Source organism: Pristis pectinata, chromosome 7 (genome assembly GCF_009764475.1).
Source record: "Pristis pectinata isolate sPriPec2 chromosome 7, sPriPec2.1.pri, whole genome shotgun sequence".
NCBI lineage: Eukaryota > Metazoa > Chordata > Chondrichthyes > Rhinopristiformes > Pristidae > Pristis > Pristis pectinata.
The window spans coordinates 65,099,174-65,121,082 of NC_067411.1; the positions used below are offsets into that span (position 1 = coordinate 65,099,174).

General features: G+C 37.1%; 1 protein-coding gene across 3 annotated transcripts in view; it reads right to left on the reverse strand.

Moving 5' to 3' along the window:
• Nucleotides 1-356: 356 nt before the first annotated feature.
• smarca2 (SWI/SNF related, matrix associated, actin dependent regulator of chromatin, subfamily a, member 2) overlaps nucleotides 357-21,909 on the reverse strand; it is a 111,593-nt gene continuing 90,040 nt past the window's right edge. For all 3 annotated transcript variants that reach the window (XM_052019371.1, XM_052019372.1, XM_052019370.1), the window contains 7 exons: nucleotides 20,052-20,270; nucleotides 16,624-16,841; nucleotides 14,646-14,751; nucleotides 10,530-10,631; nucleotides 5,641-5,767; nucleotides 2,735-2,880; nucleotides 357-940 (listed from right to left, as the gene is read on the reverse strand). In XM_052019371.1, coding sequence (XP_051875331.1) covers nucleotides 905-940; nucleotides 2,735-2,880; nucleotides 5,641-5,767; nucleotides 10,530-10,631; nucleotides 14,646-14,751; nucleotides 16,624-16,841; nucleotides 20,052-20,270 — 954 coding nt within the window. In that variant the 3' untranslated portion in view covers nucleotides 357-904. The remainder of the gene's footprint in view (nucleotides 941-2,734; nucleotides 2,881-5,640; nucleotides 5,768-10,529; nucleotides 10,632-14,645; nucleotides 14,752-16,623; nucleotides 16,842-20,051; nucleotides 20,271-21,909) is intronic.

Here is a 21,909-nt window from a genome sequence, read left to right on the forward strand (position 1 = left end):
GTACATCAGAGATCAATGTCATATTTAAGAAAAATTGAATTTCATTTCCTACAAGTAGAACTGTCACAATGCTATCCAGATGTAAGAATGTGGTTTAATTGCCACCCATTTCCACATAGTTCAAATTTGTTACACAATACATTAATTTTGTGTAACTTTTTACACAAGGCCTAAAAATAATTCACAAGGAAGTCACAAAATACATTTTTACAACTTTTTTCATAAGATGACCTTTAACCTTGAGCTCAATAGTGGCAATATAAATAACATTTCAGGATTCCTCATGAAGTTTCCTAATCTTGCTAAATTCTTAATTAGTGCTTAAATAAACACAGACAAAAAACGTTCACTCTTTACAACTGAAATAGATTTTATTTGCCTTGGGCAATCAGTTACACCAAAGACATTGTGCAAAGAAAGCAAGAATTAAGTACACTTAAGGAAAAGCTTATTACCAGCACTGGTTGCAAAACAATATTTTCAAAAACAAATTAAACTAAAAAGGGATGTGCATATGAAACAAATTTTCCACTTGAATTTTATTTGTCAGGATTTAAAGCCGTGGAGACATTGACCTTCAGGACAAAAAAAACGATGTCATTTTAATGTATATATAAACTGATACAATTCAAAAGCAATTTTACTCATTTTGACAAGCTTAAAGCAAATATATGGTGATGCAAACAGATGTATAGCTATGAAATTATTTTACTGCAGTCATGCTTACATAAAACTAAAGATTATATACTGTTCTACTAACAGATTTACTTTTCAGTAAAAAAGACAAGCTGAGGAAGGGTGAAGTAGGGAAGGAGAAATTATGGATAGCTGTGCAACAAAACAGTTGATAAAGTTACAGAAACAAAGATTTGTCCATGAAGCAATTCACATTTTTCTTATTAGTTCATTCATCTTCGCTTCCACTGATATCAGATTGGTCCTGAGGAAGAAAAAAAAGTTTTACATTTTCATGAAAATGAAAACATTTGTATATCTACGCCAAATAGCATTTTCACCTTAATCTTGACACATTTGGCATAATATTCATCTGATTTTTAAAAAAATACATACAACTTCTGAGATCATCAGAACACCTGCCATTGAGAGAATCAATTTCTTTAAAGAAGTCTAGTTGGCATGATGAACTATAAGTACTTATAAAATACTTCTAGTTATAAAGGCATGCTATATTTGGAAACACAGGCACATGATCTGACAAAACTTTTGTACTTCAGAAAACATACACATTTCACACAATGTGCTAATTTAGAGTCATTGCTGCTGATGTCAAGTGGTAGTAGAATGTTTAAACAATTGAAAAAGAGATATTGAGATTCATTCCATCTAAGAAAATCAAATTATTGAATATCTAAATACCAGACTATTTGTAGTTCAGAATTATGAGAAAAGACAAACTATTTTGAATAATGAAACCTTCCAGAAAGTTGATGGAATGGGAGCCTTTGACATTTAGGATTGCTAGTTTCATTGAAAATTAATTTTATAACTGTATATTAATATATTTCTTTCAATGTGACTAGATCTTAATCTTGACCTGATATGTTAACTCCACTTCTTGCTGCACTTATGTTGCCTAACCTAATAAGCATTTCCATCTCAGGTGTGGTAGATTGGTACAGTCAATTCTCAAATATGCCAATGAAGGTATTTAAAACAATACGTTGGCTGTGGAGGCACCTGGATTATTTATATCAAGTGTTTATGTTTTGCTGCTTTATAGGTTGCATTTCATGTCCTTATGACCATGATTTGATTCATACATGTTGCTTTCATCCCACTGTCATGCATCACACTTTAGAAACGCAAGGAGAGGGAGAAGAACATTTATATAGATGCAAATAGTAAAAACTTTTATATAAAAACTTGTGACTTTGAGAATATTTACAATCAAAATTTGGCAGAAAATCTCACATACTGTTCTGCCAGGACAAAGGCCAATTTCAGTAGAAGAGCCAAGCCTTTCTTGAAACAATTGCTCTTATACAGTCCAAATTCCAACAGAATGCAAGTTCAGTTGTTCTACCACTGCCTCATTTGCAGCCTGTGAATCTAGGGCCAGTTAAAAAAAATACTAAAAAGGACATTTTGGTGTTTATTTCTAGAGGTAACAGAAATCTTCCTCACTCTTTACTCACAACATAAAACAAGAATTTAGAGTCATTTTATTAAATATAATCTTATTGCTAATAATAAACAGAAGAGTTCTTTTTGTTATGGGAAGGGCCATTAATCATTTAAGGGTCCAAGATGGGCATATAAAAAATAAACTTTACTTGAACATGCACTACAAATGGACTCAAGACATGTATAACACCTAAAGCGCTACAGTATATTTAAATAAATTGATATATGTTTTCAAGCCAGAAGGCTCAGTACAATGGGAAAAACATGGGATCGCCTTACTTACAATTTTTCATAATGGACTATGGGTTGGGGAGAAAACAAACATTATGGAAATACCAAGCAGACGGACAACATACAGGAAAACTATGTCTGCTACGTGTAAATGATCTTAGCAGTAACAATGATGTTGGCTGCTCTAATTTGAATTTATAGGCACATACATGAGTGTGGTAACTTGGTCATTTTGTAATGGCTCGACTGAACATTACTAGGTTGTATATAAATTGTTTGCACAGTGAACATTTCTAAATTTCAGAATGCCTTTCAAACGAAATTCTACAATAATAAGTCACCTTAATTGAAAACTTACATTGTCATCTTGGTCATCATCACTGTCATCATCACTAATGACGGGCTTGATTTTAGTACGAACCAGCCGTTTCCTACTTTTTCCTTTCTCACGACTTTTGTCACTGTCCTTTCGACCAAGTTTTATTTTAACTTTGACTGATTTTGCTGCATTATACAGAAAATTATATTTATTCTTGAAATTCCAGTCTATTTTTATTAAAAAGTGTTGAAACGCATCACAAATATCAACACATGACTTTAAGATGTTCTCAGCTTTTTTTTAAAAATAGTACTTAATATGTGCTGAGTAAGACAATTTAAAATAAATATTGCATATTTTTGAAAACATATTGCTCCATGTCATATAACAAGGACAGAAGATGCTTTATAATACAACTCTGGAGCTCTATTATTCGATGTAGACATTTGACTCCCACTGCAATCTACAGGAAAAACTAAGACCATTTCAATTAAGTTTACCCTTCCTGCCTTGAAAGACAGAGGAGAATCTAAACTGCCCAGTAAAAGACAAAGTGCATTTATGGAAAATTTCTTGGAACTTGGAGAAATCAGGCTTAAGGAGGGGTTAGGATGACCAAGATGAAAACTTTTTACAGCAACGGAACATCGAGCAATATTCTGTTATTTGACAACAGGGGATTTCTATCCATTTGTAAAAGTTTAGTTTTCTGCAAGCTAAATCACACTTTCTCTTTTAGAGATTTTGTATAAACATTAACGAATGGGCTGCATTGCTTATTCAATTGAACTCAGTCTGTGTATCAAACCACTCTGGCTAAGGATGTTGGTTTGATATCAGACTGTTTTGATGTTAGGATTAGTAGTAGTATTGGAAGTGGATGGCAAATAAGGTGCATTGAAACATCAATGAGATAGAGCTGACCAACAGTTGTTGGAAATAATGTTATACTGGTTGATGATCTGACTTCAAATTCATTCTACGATGTTAAATATAATTCATATCAACATTACAACCTGAGATTCGAAACAATGCAAAGCTATGTCTGTGACACAATCAGATTATTCATCTAGATCCAGGATGTTGCCAGGCAACAGGCTACTCAATATTTGTGGCATAATGACTAAAATCCTATGGGATGGACATAAGAGGGAAGAAAGTTTTCAATGTGGAAAGCAACTGCTAGCAACCTATTTATCAATGAGTTGTCACTCATAGCTCAGCCATCAGCATTAAGAGTAATCTTTAGCCCTTTCTGCATCACTTCCAAAGCCAGAATCATCTGCGATTTAAAATAACTTGTATTAAATTTCTCAATCCAGAATAATAATATAGAACAAGTCAGTACAGCTGGCAGTATTAATACCATGAAAACACCCAATTGGTATATGTCCCCACCTGAACTTCCTTTCCTTCAGAACGTTCCCTGGACACTTATTAAATTTTAACTAGGATAGTTATGGCTGCAAGTTTGTGTAGAAATCTTTCATGTGTAATTTCAAGAACTTTCTTGACATCTACATACACTGCATTGAAAAACATACAACATCCATTTGTTGTGTCACTTTGCAAAAATGTCGAAGTTTTTCAGGCAGTATTACCCACTTCTGAAATGATGCTGGTATCAATTATTAGTTAATTTTTACCTTTAACAACTGATGTTGAATTGTGATAGTCACTGAGATTAGCTAATAAAACACTAATCAAAGATTGCAACTTTGTGTTAGCATTCTTTTTAGATGTCCAATTTTGAGATGGTGTACTATGAAAAGGATAGTAACAGACTTCAAGGAGATATAGACAGGGTCTTGGAATGGGCAGAGAGACGACAGATGAAATTTAATGTTGGAAATGCAGTGTCTGTCACCTATTGGTAAGAATATTGAGCATAGTCATGATGAACTGGAGGGCACAATTCTAAAGGGGATAGATAAACTGAATTCTCTGTGGCTATATGTGTATACTTCATTGAAAATGGCAGTGAGAAAGATCCTTGGTTTTATGAACACGTGCAGAGGGTAAGAGCAAGGTAATCCTGATGAACCTCTATGAAGCACTAGTTCAGCCCGAGAGATCAAGAACTACGGACATTGAATGAATGTGACTGCAAAAGATCCAAGAAAGCAAGAGAATTTTTTTTTCTTCACATAACAAGGTATGGAACATACTGTCCAGGGCAATAGTGGTGACATATTCAATTGAAGTTTGGGAGGAGAGATGAGTGGTGGTAGTAACGTTAATGACCTTAAATAGATCTGGTGTAGACTTCATGGGCCAAGTGGCAGCCTCCTGTACTATAACCATTCTGTGAACTGATGTTCAGTCAGGACCACCACATACATAATTGCCTCGAAGGTTTTTGCCACACCAGCCATGAGGAAAACAGGCTATGAACAGCACCGGACCTTGTGCATCAGATCCTGAGGCCCTGCACCCTGATGACCTTCAGACAACTTGCTATTGTCAAAGGCCTTTAAACTATTATTAAATATCTCTTATAATCAGAAACATTTAAAATCAGTTCAAATAGATTTAAATAATTGAACTAATAAATGAATTTGCTTAAAATGAACACAGCAGAAATCATAAAATTAAACAAACCACTTACTTTTCTTAAAAAAAGCCAGTGACCTCATTAAGTGTATGGGGCCACAAAACTTTTCTCAGGCATTCCCGGCATAAAGCTGAGGTGCAGATATGAAATGCACCTGGCCCATCAGATCAGTATACTGGTGCTCTGCTGGTGGATTAAATGACAGAGAGAGAGGCAAGATGTGCCATCTTCTGACAAACTCATCTGCACTGTACAGGCATGAAAAAGATGGCCTAACCTGTGAACAAGGCGTAGGCGATATTCTATGGGACCATAGGCCAGCACAATCTGTCCGATAGTTTCTTCTGTTGACTAAAAGTAAAAATGGTTAAAGGTAACAATTCAGACTCACTCTCGGATCCCGATTCCTCCTCCTCATCGTCGTCATCATTACTTTCCTCCTCACTTTCCTCTTCTTTGGCAATCTTCTGCCTTGCACTTTTGAATACTGATTGAAGAACAATGGAGTCTTCATAAATCTGCAATAAGACAAAAGGTTCAAAGAGAAGGAGGAACATTTCATTACAACTACTATCATGTGTTTTGAACTTCAGTGGGCCAGTGACATTTGTCAAACTAAGTGTGCTGAAACAAAATGTAATTAAGTGTTTCGAAAACTGCATGACATTACATAGTATTTATGATTACAAATCACAATGCAAATTTCAAGAAGTTAATTTCTCCAAGTTTTAAGAAAATTCCCATAGTAATCACAAGCCTCTAACAAATAAATGGAAGTGGCTAGGTGACCATAAAGGTCAGAAAATTCATTATTTCACTTTCCCCTTTCCAATACTTTAGATTTAATAATGTTTTCTCATCACTAAGAAATCCAATGTTTTGGGCAACAGATATCTGTAATTACACAAGAGAAAAGACACTGATTTTTGATTAGAGTTTTGATAATTGGAATGTAGCAGAGTTTGGATATAGCTATTAAACTTTATTTTCCAACCTTTGATCTCAAAGTTGACATGTCTGTCATTATTTCTCGAGTTTGATCTAAATTTGATGTGGAATTTGAACAAAACATTTCTCTACTTCTTGAACTCATTCTACAACTCAGAATTGTTATTTATTAAAGAGCAGTTCTCTCTCAAACTCTCAATGCATTAACAAATCCTTATGGATAAAGTACATGAACTAGGAATCTGAACAGAAATAGAAGATCAGATTCAAAGGAGGAATTAGTTTGCATTTATACAGTTCTTAATGATCTTGGGATATTACAAAGTACTTCATAGAAAGTAGGCATTGACCAATTACACAGTAGGTTTCCATAAAAAGCAGTTTAATAAATTAGCAATACTTTTGATTTTGGGTTGGTTAAGGACTAAATGTTGGTTGGGGCAGTGGAAGAATTCCCTTGCTCTTCAAGCAATCTTGTAGTTTTCATTAAACTCAGCTAGTAAGATGACCTTATCTATAGTGAGACGGTACTTTCAACAGTGCAATATTCCTTCAGTGCTGCACTGAACAGCCAACCTTTAGATTCCAGAAACATAGGAACATAAGTAGGCTATTTAGATCTTAGAGCCTGTTCTGCAATTTGATAAGATCATAGGTGAACTGTGACTTAACTTTAAATATTCACCTTTTCTCTATATTCTTTAGTACGTTAGGCTATTAAAAAAAATCTCAGATTCAGATTTAAAAGCATTTCTGCTAAGAACACAACTTTATCCCTTTTTGGTTGTGCTACTTTCAGATTTGCAAAAAGCTTACAGAAATATTCGTCTAGGTATAGCTTGTGTTTATTCTAAGTCCTTGTCAATTCTTTGAAATTGGGCAGATAAACTCCATACAAAAATGGGGGGCACAGTGGTGCACCAATGAAGTATTCTTGATTTATTAATAGATACAGTGGCATGCAAAAGTTTGGGCACCCCTGGTCAAAATTTCTGTTACTGTGAATAGCTAAGCGAATAAAAGATGACCTGATTTCCAAAAGGCATAAGGTTAAAGATGACACATTTCTTTAATATTTTAAGATTACTTTTTTTATTTCCATCTTTTACAGTTTCAAAATAACAAAAAAACGGAAAAGAGCCCAAAGCAAAAGTTTAGGTACCCTGCATGGTCAGTACTTAGTAACACCCCCTTTGGCAAGTATCACAGCTTGTAAACGCTTTCTGTAGCCAGCTAAGAGTCTTTCAATTCTTGTTTGGGGGATTTTTGCCCATTCTTCCTTGCAAAAGGCTTCTAGTTCTGTGAGATTCTTGGGCTGTTTTGCATGCACTGCTCTTTTGAGGTCTATCCACAGATTTTCGATGATGTTTAGGTCGGGGGACTGTGAGGGCCATGGCAAAACCTTCAGCTTGTGCCTCTTGAGATAGTCCATTGTGAATTTTGAGGTGTGTTTAGCATCGTTATCCTGTTGTAGAAGCCATCCTCTTTTCATCTTCAGCTTTTTTTTTTATATAGACAGTGTGATATTGGCTTCCATAATTTGTTGGTATTTAATTGAATTCATTCTTCCCTCTGCCAGTGAAATGTTCCCCGTGCCACTGGCTGCAACACAAACCCAAAGCATGATCAATCCACCCCCGTGCTTAACCATTGGAGAGGTGTTCTTTGCATGAAATTCTGCACCCTTTTTTCTCCAAACTTTCCTGCCTCCTCACCACAAAATTCAGTGTCAGAAGTTTGCAAAGGAACATCTAAACAAACCTGATGCATTTTGGAAACAAGTCCTGTGGACCGATGAAGTTAAAATAGAACTTCTTGGCCGCAATGAGCAAAAGTATGTTTGGAGAAAAAAGGGTGCAGAATTTCATGAAAACGACACCTCTCCAACTGTTAAGCACGGGGGTGGATCGATCATGCTTTGGGTTTGTGTTGCAGCCAGTGGCACGAGGAACATTTCACTGATAGAGGGAAGAATGAATTCAATTAAATACCAACAAATTCTGGAAGCAAACATCACACCGTCTGTAAAAAAGCTGAAGATGAAAAGAGGATGGCTTCTACAACAGGATAACGATGCTAAACACACCTCAAAATTCACAATGGACTGTCTCAAGAGGCACAAGCTGAAGGTTTTGTCATGGCCCTCACAGTCCCCCGACCTAAACATCATCGAAAATCTGTGGATAGACCTCAAGAGAGCAGTGCATGCAAGACGGCCCAAGAATCTCACAGAACTAGAAGGCTTTTGCAAGGAAGAATGGGTGAAAATTCCCCAAACAAGAATTGAAAGACTCTTAGCTGGCTACAGAAAGCGTTTACAAGCTGTGATACTTGCCAAAGGGGGTGTTACTAAGTACTGACCATGCAGGGTGCCCAAACTTTTGCTTTGGGCTCTTTTCCTTTTTTGTTATTTTGAAACTGTAAAAGATGGAAATAAAAAAGTAATCTTGCTTAAAATATTAAAGAAATGTGTCTTCTTTAACTTTATGCCTCTTGGAAATCAGGTCATCTTTTACTCACTTAGCTATTCACAGTAACAGAAATTTTGACCAGGGGTGCCCAAACTTTTGCATGCCACTGTATATATAAAAAAAATTAATGATGTTGGTGGCAAGTGAAAAAAAAAATAGTAAACTTGGATTTATATAACAACTTTAATGTACTAGATTATCCCAAGGTTTTTCCACAAGAGCGAACACCATGGCACAATATGAACAATCAGAGCAAATGACCTGCTAGAGCAACCTGGGTTTCATCCTGACCTCGGGTGCTTCTTGTGGAGAATTTGCACATTCTCCCTGCGAACGCATGCTGTTCCTTTGCATGTTCCTAAAGGGGAAAGGTTACTTGGCTACTGTAGATTACCTATAGTAATGGTGAGTGGCAAGAGAATCAAGGGTGTTGATGGACATTTGAGAGAGAACACATTAGGGGGGAAATAAAGAGGAACAAAATATGGGATTGCTTTGTTGGGAGCCAACATTAACTCAATAGGTCAAAAGTACCAAGTTCAAAAGGGAATATTACTTCCCAAACATTTTCCTATTCACCTCCAAGGACCTTGTTAGAAGTTCTCTCTGACCAAGCTTTAGGTCATCTGCCCTAATAATTTCTATTGTGGCTTAGTGTTCGTTTGTGTGAAAAACCCCCATGATGTTTTAATGCATTAAAGGAGATATATAAATTCACGTTTGTGTTACTCTTGTTTCTACAGAAATCATACCTAGTTTTTCCCCATATCTATTTAACATGCTAATAATAGTTAATTAAAACTGATGCATCTCTGCTAAGTTGTTTTCCCACATATTAGATAGGAAATTCCAATCTGGAATGCAAAAATGTTACTTCAAAAAGCTATTATAACCAATACATTACATAGTTAATTGCAAAAGCAAGCAAAACTGCATTACAAAGTTTTAACACTTTGCCCGTAAATAAATGAATGAACAGTATGGCTCTAGTGCAAAATGTAGCATGATGTGGATTTGCTAATTTCGCAATACACCTTTCTTACTTCCTATATCCCAATATTAAACAGAGGAGGTATGTCTGGTAAGCATTCTCATAACCGGAAGGGAATCTGGAGACTCCACATTAGATAATGGAACCTTATTTAATACTTACATTTCATTACAGAAGCTAATCCAGGTTTAATATTAATTCAAATCGAGTCTCTTTCATGTGACGAGTTGAAATTCTTCACTCAAGTGAAACCAGTTATACAGGCAACCCCTGCCTTACAGCCGTTTGGGTAATGAAAATTCACCCTTAGAATTCATAAATCACCACCCAAAAATTTGAGATACAGAATAAAATTTGCTATCCTGGAATTTATTTGAAAAAAATGTAAATAAATAAATTTCCCCTCCAACTCACGTTTCTTCATGCATGCGTAGATGACGCTGCTTTGCATTACGAAAAATCATGTTACCCCCCTCTCCATAACACAAGTCATCTGTACTGATCTACTGTTCACACCTTGTTGTTTCCATCAGCAAATCTAATTCAAAGTTTAAAGTTTGAGATATAAAGACCAAGAATGGTTATTGCTTCAATTTTAAAATATAGACATTACAGCACGTGTGACATGCAGTAAATAAATGAGAAAATACATTTCTAGTTGCTTGGAAATAACAGTTTTGGAAAAAAATAAACTTCAATAATTGCTGAAGTGTTGTATTTCTTAATCATTTACAGATCCGAGTACCCTTTCGTGGAAGGATTCCAACAACTAATAGTCCCTTCAGAAGCTCTGATTACAGCTATTTTGTAAATCTATTTCTTGTCACAACAGATTCAATAAAATCCAACATTAAATAAATAAACACTGACCTGTGATCCTTCCAGATTGAATGTCTGAGCATTATGACATAACAGCGTTACATCCTTCTCCAGATCTCCGAGACTACGATATTTATGGTTGCGAATACGGTCCTAGGCAAATTCAACAGATTTGATGTACAGTTAAAAATTTCACTTACAGCATAAACTTTTCATCCACTAATGTCAATTTCTTCTTTTGCATTTGTTCTTGGAAGGCAGAATTTAGTTCCAATTACCAGTGAACCCAAGGGCAACAGAAACAACTGCCAAACAATGAAGTTGTGGTTCCCTGGAAGACCTAAATGAATCAACAGGACTTTTATTTAAATATAAAAAATGATCTGGTGGATTTCTTAGTCATATTTTCAGTATTGGCACAATTTAGCAGATTATTCAATTCCATGATAGTGTAGCAGTTAGCGTAACACTTTACAGCGCCAGCAACCTGGGTTCAATTCCGGCCTCTATCTGTTCTCCCCATGTCTGCGTGGGTTTCCTCCGGGTGCTCTGGTTTCCTCCCACATTCCAGAGGTGTACAGATTAGGAAGTTGTGGGCATGCTATGTTGGTGCTGGAAACGTGGCGACACTTGTGGGCTGCCCCCAGAACACTATGCAAAAGATGCATTTCACTGTGTTTCGATGTACACATGACTAATAAAGATATCTTATCATGATAGGTATTAAATCTCAGATTCTGCATCATAACACGTTGATCACAACTAGCCATTAATGACTGACCTAATTGTTCTTAGATAAAGTGCTGTGAAGTATCACCTTGAACTGTAGCAGTTAATATGTTGAAGGCATTTTCAGTACTATCGAAATCTAGAGTTTTAACAATGAAGCATCAACATTATATTCACAAGTCAATAAAGTGTGTGGTTTGGAGGATAACTTGCAGACCGAGGTTATTTCATATATTGAGGTTAAAGACTTGGGATGTGTTGTCCAAGAAGCCTAGAGTTGTTGTAGTGCATCCTACAGATGGCAACCATGCAATCACAGCATCCAGGGGGGTGGAGGGAGCAAATATTTAAAGTAATGTATGCGATGCCACGCAGTTTCTTTAGCAGTGACACAAATCCAGGTTAATTGCAGAGTATTCCATTATACCTGACTTACAGCCTTTGTGGTGTAAGGAGTCACTCAGTACAGAATACAGAGCCCTTGTAGCTGCAGTATATATTTTGGTGGCCCAGTTAAGCATTTGGTCAAAGGTGATTCTCATCCAGGATGCTGATGCTGTGGTATTTTGCCACGGTATCAAAGCTGACTGTCATGAGAAAATAAATTCTCATTGCACAAATGTTGATTGTAATTTAGTAGCCCAAGACAGAACACTTTTTAGATCTTGCTAAATGCAGGTACTCTTCATTATACAGAAGTGAAGGCTATACAATCATGAGAAAACATGCTCTTCTGACCTACTGATGGAAGGAAAATCATTGAAGCTGAAATTGGACCTTGAACACCGTCTTGAAGAACCCCTGTAGTGATAGCCTGGTGTTAAAATGATTGGATTCCAACACACCCATCCTTTTTGCCAAGTATGAATCCACCCTGATTTCAATTGCCTTTGATTTTTACAAGGACTGCTGCCATGCTGTCAAGGACAGTCACCTCAACTCTGGAGTTCAGTTATTTTGTCCACAATTGGACCAAGACTATAAGGTCTAGAGCTCAATAATTCTGGTGGAACCAAAACCTCAGTCTTCAAATACATTAGGATATTTGTTGATAATTGTGCAATGTTCAATTCCATGATGCAGCAAGATGTGAGCCACAATCAGACATAAGTACAATTCATTCCACAAAAGTGACAGATAATGGCCATCTTAAAACAAGAGATTCATTCAACAACATTACCATTCTTCTACTTCTAGGGATCTAGGATGATTTGCTTCCACTTCAGTTTTCTGGGTTCTGAGACCAATGTGGGAAATGTATACTCTTCCACAAATGGGCAAGTGAGTAGTTTGCGAGGTGCACTCCTACCATTTACGCAGGGCTTCTGCGCGCTTCCGATGCTTGGGGTCTAGGTTCTCAATATCATTATGAATGTTCCTTTTCCACTTTGGTCAAGAGTTCTGGGGCTATTGCAATTTTTCCCCAAGGAGGCTTTGAGTACATTCTTGAATCTTTTCCTCTGTCCAGTTAATAATCTGTTCCTGTGACAAAACTCAGTGTTCAGAACTCAGAATTCAGGAATGTGGTATTGGGCACCATGAAAGACAAGGCTTATCCAGTGACCAGACTGAGTAATTAGGACATCAATGCTGAGAACAGTGGTTTGGGAGAGGACATTCAGATGTTGGTTTACCTGCCTTTCTACAGAGTCACCTACAACCAACATCTTTTGGGTCACAGTTGACTAGAAACTTAACTGGACAAGCAGGTCAGAGGCTGTGTATTCTGCTGATTCTCCAAAATACTTCCATCATCTACAAAGCACAAGTTTGATGTGTGATAAACGCTCTTCTCTTGCCACTCCATCTGTACAAGGACAACTTCAAAGAAACTTAACAGGCTTAATACCATCCAGGACTATGACCTTCACAGTAACCATTTATTAAGTAAAAAGGGCTCATCCCCACAAAGACCGTGTGGTGGATACCCGTACCAACAGACTGGGAAAGATGAGGTGAAGTGGGTTTTTCTCTTATTTGGTTCACTTACTAATTGCCCAAGACCCTGTCTGGCAGCCATGACAAAGTCTTGGACAATTCACGACAGCTAGTTGTGCCAGTCAGTGGTGATACTACTGAGCCACTGATGTTGACGTTCTTTGCTCTTGTTAGTCTAGACACTATTTCCAAACTCATTCAGCATGGGAGTACAGATTCATTAGTTGAATGCAAGTAGTACAAATCAGAAGTAGATCAAACGAATCCCTGAAACCTGCTGTTCCTTTTACCAAGATTGTGGACAATCCCATAACTCAAGCTTACTGCCTCTTGACGACATCTTTTGATTTCCCATGTGTCTAAAAAGCTGACAATCTCAATCTTGAATACTTTAAAAATGGAGCATCCACAGCTTTTCAGGTTAGAGAATTTCCAACATTTAAAACCTGTTTCCGCACATCTGTCCTTAATGCCTAATTGGTAATCCAGTGATCACATCCCTTGTTCTACATTCTCCAGTTTAGGAAACCCCTTCTTTGCAGATACCTTATCAATTGCTCTCAGGACCTTGAATGATTCCACAAGATAAACTCCAGTGAGTACAACCAGAGTTACTCACTGTCTCTTCACAGGTCATCCATCATTGTAGGATTCTGTACTTCACAGCCTCCAAAACTAGCATTTCCTCCCTTAGGTATGGAGACCAAAATTGCAAACAGTACTGGAGTTGTGCTGTACAAGCCTTACATACAGTAAGTACCCTTGTGATAAAGTGCACCCCAACCCTTTGTAATAAAGGGCAACACACCACTTTGGTTGATTATTAACTGCTCACTTTCATCTGATAAAATTAACTTTATTAACTGCTCACTTTCACTGTCATTAATTAAGATATCTCCTTGCTCAATTTTGACCTGGTGCCATGACAGCATGGGGGCTGGATTCAATGTTGAAGATTCCTGGAGCTACACTTTAGCCCTGCATGGCTATATGGTGGTCCTGGACAAGGTATATCCAAGAATGTCAGTGGAAGAGCCTGAGACACTGACAGTAAGTTATGATACTGTGAGAGGATTAAGTCAGACTGTTAGTTGGCCAGTTTGTGGCAGGTTTGGATCTCTCCCTGTTAATATACAAATTTTAAGTGGAAAGAAAATATAACTAATATTATTATCCACTAAGTTTTAAAGTGGACTTATCTGGAGTAACAGAATATAGTATTTCAACTTCCCTCCAGAAAGGCCATTTAATTAATATGTTTAAAAGGACATTTTAAATGAATTTTTAAAATATAGCTTGAAATATTTAACCGAGAATCCAATGACTACTTAATAGTACACAGGAAAATGAAAATCTTCAAAAATTCCACCTTTCAATTCATTAGAGCACAATGGCAATTCAAGTCAGTTTAAAAGTTAAATGGTTATGATTAGTACTTTAAAATCAATTCACTGCAAGTTGGAGAAGGAAAAAGAACAAGTTTTACAAAACTGTTCATACCTTAATTTTTTTGAAGTCCACAGGTTTTCGGATCAGCTCATAGTATTCAGGCAACTCCTTCCGTGAGGGTAACTGGATGAAAACTTCACTCAGTTGTCGGCTCAAGCTATTTCAGGGTGAAGGTAGAACAGATGATTAATGCTACATCACTATCATGTTAAAACAAATTAAAAGTCAATTCAAGTTCCACGTGCCTATTTCTGACCTTCATTTTTAAAGTCATTAAATTATCATTGTAAAATCAATCCTAACTTTTACTTTTGATGGACAAGAAAATTTGCTCTAATTTCCAAACAACTTACAATATTAAAGGTATACCATGCTCTTATTGCAAAAATACATTCATCTTGAGCCTCCTTCACTAATAAATAGCTAAGGCTGCAATCTTGGATTATTACTAACAGAGAAAGACCATTACTGAAATGCAACGGCAGGGACTGCAGTGAATTGTTAAAAGAACAAATACTCATGAAGAAACTCGTTTCATACTGGAGAAATTGGCCAAAATTCAATACAAATATTACACATTCATCAACTCTATCATAAATCTATAGAGGCAGCCTGAAAAAAAACTCCAACATATTTATTTTAATGTGGTTGTGCATTGCAGCAATACTCATTTGTGTCTCAGCATTCTGTAACATAACAGGAAATGAAAAATTTATTTGACTATTGAAATGAGTGCGAAACAAATGTTGTACACACTATACTTCAAATTGCATCTAAACACCTGGTTTCCATTCTTTGTTACCAAGTAGCAAAATATAGTTGAAAATAGGAAGGCAATAAGGATAGGTACTCAAGAGAAACCAGAGTTAACAGTGTGTGCACAGGGAGAGAAGTCATTGCTGATAGTTCTCTAGCTATAAATAAAGAAAACAATAAAACCCAGACAAATGCAATTTCAAATGTTGTTACAACAGCAACATTTAAGCGGCATTTAGATAGGCAAATGAAAAGGCAGGGGATGGAGGGATATAGACCATGTGCAGGAAGATGGGATTAGTTTAAATTGGCATCATGGTCAGCACAGACATTGCAAGCCGAAGTTCTCTTGTGTGAGAAGACACTCAAGTCAGAAAGAATCACTGTTTTAATATTGAATGACAACATAAAACAGGCAGTTGGAATCAAAAAGAGTTGCGATTCAATCACCTTAGCACCGGAGAAATGATGAATGATTCAACACCTGCTGATCAGAATGGTCTTCAATGCTCAACCTTCGGAAGTCTTAAATTGAACATTACTTTCCCCCATCTCAAGTCAGACTAAAACTATAACTGAAATGGATTTGAGCTTTAAAACATACATTTTAAGTATGATGTGTTGAGGGTTCTCACTACTTCATCAGTAATTAGGAAGTCAGACATCTCATGTCATTTCCTCATTGTTAAACAATTCAAGTCCTGGGTTATGGGCTGGTTTAGTTAACTGATATTCAAAGCTGATATTTATTTTACATGATCTACAAAATAACAAAAGGCAGTAAGTTCTCTAATCACTGATGGAAAATGCTTTTTTCAAAGCTTTTCTAATACAAAACTATGCAAACTATTGTCATTTTAATGCGTGCACAATGGAGACACAAGAAAGACTGCAGATGCTAAAATCTGGAGCAACACACAAAAAATGCAAAGATGTTCTCCAGCTGGTTCCTCCAGCAATTTTTGTGAATTGCGCCATTTTAATGTGTGTTCTTTTAATATATTTGGAAGATTCCGCTCAAGAACTAACCTCAGAGCTACAACTTAGGTCACTTATGAGGAAGCGATTATGGATTTAATATGCATTTCTTTCACAATTCTAATGGTTCTGAAGTTTAACATTAAGATTTTCATTATAACACTTGATATTGGACAGTTGGGTGAAATAGCTGAAATACAAATCTCAAAGCCTGGAGTTGGACTTTAAGGCAATTGAAATGCAAATCAAATACTTGATTTGGAAGGCAAGGACGAAAATGTCCATCTCATTTTACCTGTCTCTGTAGTTTATAACTGTATCAATGATTGCATTCATCTGTTTGGTTATCCTTGGTGGATTTGGAGACAGTTTTTCTGCTGGAGGTCTGCCTCTCTTTTTCTTCTTTTTTCCATCCTCCTTTGATGAATCTTTATCTACATTTCTTCTGCGCTTCCTAGCTTTCTTCTGACGTATTTCCTCTTCCATTTCTTCTAAATTGCCATCTTCAATTGCCTAATTAGAAGTTAAATTTCCAGTTTTAAATTTTGTATTCAAGTATCTTGAATATCTATTAATTTGAGAGTACAAATGATATTTGACCTCTGATACCTCCTGAGAACAGAAATGACACAGATGTGATTTGCCCATCTTCCATTATAAACTGCATTAATAAATTGACATCATGCCGCTGAACCAGGAAGCATGAAGCAGAAGTACAGATTCCTCAAGGCTCTAAATTATATTGCAGACCTGATTCCTCATAGGGCTTCTGATAATCTCAGTTGACAAAAGAGTTAATTTTCTTCTAACAAACACTTCTAGTTATTAAGCTGTATTAAGGGAAAGTTATCAGTGACGCTATCCCTCCCAGAGGTCAGGTTTTTGGTTTTAAGGTTTACTGAGAAATCCTTCAACTCATTCAATTTTTGGTTTACTTTAGATAATACTGTCAATTGTCCAAGATCAAAGATACCCCATTATCGCACAACCCAACAAGCAATTTTTCCTATATTGTTATGAATCCCACATTTGCCAAGGGCTCAATGCAGATTTAGAAGTACTCTCAGAAACAAAAATCTCTTATTTACCTAATTTTTACATTAAACAATTATCTGGATTTCCCCATAGACAATCTGCATTTGGTCAGCTGCGAAAATTGGATCAGGATGTTCAGTTTTATGACAACAACTTGTATTAATACAGGTTATTTAACCTTGTGTAATGCCTCAAGAATCTCCACAGGAATGCTCTTAAATACAACTGGACAATCAGCCACACAGAGATCAAAGACACGTTTAGAGGAGAAAGAGCTGAAAAGTAAAAGCATTAAGGCCTTCAGCATCCAAAGGATTAACACTAATTAAGCAATTAAAAGTGTGTACACTCATAGATGTAGTACAGGTATTTCAGAGGCATTTAGGGTCGGGCAGAAAGGGTAGGAGTCAAGGATGAAAATTTTAAAAATGGAGACTTTCCCTGGTTAGAATCTGATGTCAGTCTGTGAACTCAACAGGTGATATGTGAACAGGACCCAAGGAGAAATAGAATGTGATCACCAGAATTTTGGACAAGCTTAAATTAATGGAGGGTGAAAGACAGGGGCCAGCCATGAGTGGATGGAATACATATATATCTAAAAGGGAACAAAGAATATCAACTGCAGAAAAATTGAAAAAAAGAGCAACAATGAAAATAGGCACCTAGTGTCACTGCAGGTGTGTAGTCCATGACTCACTTCAGGTTTAAACATGATAATAAGATTGCAAACAAATCTGGTCCAGCCTTTTAAAAAAAATTCATTCAAAGGATTTTGATCCAGCAACAGTGAAGGAACAGTGAAACATTTCCAAGTTAGGATGGTGTGTGGCTTGGAGGACAACTTCCAGATGGCAGTGTTCCCATGTTTTTGCTGCCCTTGTCCTTCTAGCTGGTTGAGGTCCTGGGTTTAGAAGGTGCTGCCTAAGGACACTTGGCGAGTTGCTGTAGTGCACCCTGTATGATGGTACAAACTGGTGCTACTATGCATCAGCAGTGGAGTGAGTGAATGGCTGTGGATAGGGTGCCTATCTCATGGGTTGCTATGTCTTGTAGGGTGTCAAGCTTCTTGAGTGTTGTTGAAGCTGCACTCATCCAGGCAAGTGCAGAGGATTCCATCACACTCCTGACTTGAGGGTGGACAGCCTTTGATGAGTTAGGAGTTACTCACCGCAGGATTTCTAGCCTCTGAACCTGCTCTATAGCCACATTGTGTATATGGCTACTCAAGTTACGTTTCTGGTCAATGGTAACCCCCAGGATATTGATAGTTAGTGATCCAGTGATGGTATTGCTATTGAATGTGAGGGGGTGATAGACAAATTGTCTCTTGTTTGATATCATCATTGCCTGGCACTTGTGTGGTGCGAGTATTACTTGCCACCTATTAGCACAGGTTTGGATATTGTCCAGATCTTGCTGTATTTGGACATGGATGGTTTCATTATCTGGGGAGTTGCAAGTGGTTGTGTAATCATCACAACATTTTGCAATCATCAGCAAACACCTCTACTTCTGATCTTGTGAATGAAGGCCATTGATGAAGCAGCTACAGATGCTTGGGCCAAGGACACTAGCCTGAGCAACTCCTGCAGAGATGTCCTGTGGTTGACATTTTCCTTCGTGCTAGGTATGATTCCAACCAGTGGAAGCTTTTTTCCTGATTCCCATCGACTTCAGTTTAGCCAAACCTCCTTGATGCCATACTTGATCAAATGCTGCCTTGACGTCAAGGTCAGTTCCTCTCAATTCACCTTTGGAGTTCAGTTCGGTTGTCCTGTGTGGACCAAGGCTGTAACGAAGTCAGGAGCTGAGTGATTTTGACAGAATTTAAACTGAGTTTCTGTGACAAGGTTGTTGCTAAGCAAGTGCCACTTGATAGCATCACTAATTATCTCATCCATCACCGTGATGATGATTGAGAATAGATTAATGGGATGGTAATTGGCTGGGTTGGATTTGTCATGCTTCTTGCAGATAGGACATACCTGGGCAATTTTCCACATTGCTGGGTAGATGTAGCTGTACTGGAACAGCTTAGTCAAGGGCACGGCAAGTTATGGAGCACAAGTTTTCAGTACTATTGCGGATCTTTATTAAAAGGGGATGGACACTGGGCCGAGGGAATAAAGTTTTTCGCAGAAATGAAGACAGTGGCTTCAGTCTTCCCAATATCTGGTTGGAGGAAATTACTGTTCACCTAGTGCTGGATGCTGAATAACTGAAAGACCACATGGAGATAGCAGAAAGCTCATGGAAGTTAAGCTAGTCTTTCAGGTTAATGTTATCAGCTTATATGTGGAACCTAACAAATTTTCCCAAATGTATCCCAGAGACCAGGTAGTTTGAGATTTAGAACAAGCTAAGGATTGATTCTTGCAATTTCAGAAATGTGGTTTAGGAGTGGGAAGAGAAATCATTGCAGGAAGTGTTTGCTTTAAATTTAACCACAGCAATTTCAAAACATGCCCAAAAATGTCACCATTAGAAATGAACAAAAATCTATTCCATAGGACAACCTTCAAATCCCCAAGGATAAAATTTAAATCAAAGTATGTTTTCTATTAATCAAATGAGAAAAATCAGCATATTTGCAACAGAATGCCTTCTTTGTGCTTTATAAATAAAAATTCTTTGAACTATACAAATACTCCAAGTTAAGCAGTAATTGTTACATCCATTACCTACCCTTAACCACTGTTTTTCTGTAAGAGCATCACTGTAATCAACATCCCTGCGCATGCGTGAACCCCTCCCAAACATCTTCTCCTCCTCCTCTTCACAGGTCAATCTTTCAACTTCTGCATCATCTTTGACAATCCATGATGGCAAATCATCTTCCTCCATCAACCTTGGTTTACGTTTTGGATTCCGAGCATCTTCTCTTCGCCGCTCCAGATCCATGCGCTATGAGGGCAGAGTGGGTTAAGACGGTAATATCTTAAGTTTATAATCAGCTTTATAGAACATTTCTTATGGATTAAATAAAAGCAATACTTTAGCTGAGGCATTAGTCTGTCAAAAGGAGTAGTCACTGACAAATTTTGGCACTTTATTCCTCTTTCCAAATTGCTACCAATTTTAAAATGTGAGAGATTTTATACTAGATCGAAGTACTTTAAAAGTGCAGAAATTAGAACTGCAATAAATTTGAAGGTAAGAATGCAAAATGGAAAAGAAAAAGGCCTACTTTCTCTATTTCTTGAAACAGATGTACCGAATTTGGAATTCAAATTTTCTGCATACATTTCCTGTCCCTCAATATGCTTTTGATTCATATTGATTGGTTAAGACCAATTCTCCTAGACACAAATGTGAGCAACCAAAACTTGTCTCACATCCAGTAGATTAAAATGACACTGTTTTCATAGAGCAAATACATGATTTTTGTTGGGTCTTATGCAAATACCTAAAATTGGTTCAAATGCACCACCATGTTTTAAGCTGCAATAATGAAGATTGATAGAGTATAGACCTGCATTACATTTGGCAACAAGCAAAACTGGTTTCACTGTATTGAGTTCACAACTGAATCAAATACAGGAAAAACAATAGGAAAGCCAGAAGCTTATTAAGGTGTTTTGTTAGAAATAAAGTAAATTAATCATGACAGTTCCATGAATCTTGCTTCCCATTCATACCCGAATCTACGCAACCCAATCTACCAGCACATTGGATTGGAAGGTTAACAAAACGGTTGCTAGAAACTGAAGTATTAATGACCCACTGAGGGAAATCACAGTTGATAGTGCAATAGCAATTTTCAGTGTACAATAGTTCACTAGTGTCCTTTAGGGAATGAAGTTTACTAGCCTCATCTAATCTAGGCTATATGCGACTTCAAACCTCTCAATGGTTGTCTCTCAGTCAGGCGCAATTAGGGATGAACAATAAATGGCAACACTGCTGGGAACATATCAATTCTTTTATCAATATATTTTGGAATGCATATTTAGAAATATTGTGTTTTTTCCTGATCTATAAATATACTTCTGTCACAAGCTCTAGCTTTCAGCAAAACTGATTTTAAAAAAATAGCCTATTCTAGAACTTGGAAATATAGTTAAGCGCTAGAGAAAGTAACTCTGATGGAATTAAATAAAATTCTGGGTTCTTCAACACTTTCATACTTTTTGACCACCACTCTCAAAAATATACACCTGCCAATACATTCTGACAGACTGAAAGAGTCAGAGTAATACAGCATGGAAACAGGGCCCTTGGCCCAACTTGTCCACGTTGAACAAAGTGCCCACCCAAGCTAGTCCCTTTTGCCTGTGTTTGGTCTGTATCCCTCTAAACCTTTCCTATCATACACTTATTGAAATATCTTTTAAATGTTGTTATTGTACCTGCCTCTACTACCGTCTCTGGCAACTCATTCCACATACGTGCCACCCTCTGCGTGAAGTTGCCAGCCCTCAGGTCCCTTTTAAATTTTTTCCTCTCACATGTTAAACCTATGCCCTCTAGTTTTGGTTCCCCTTCCCGGGGCGGGGGGGGGCGGGTTGGAGACTGCATGCATTCACCCTATCTATGCCTCTCA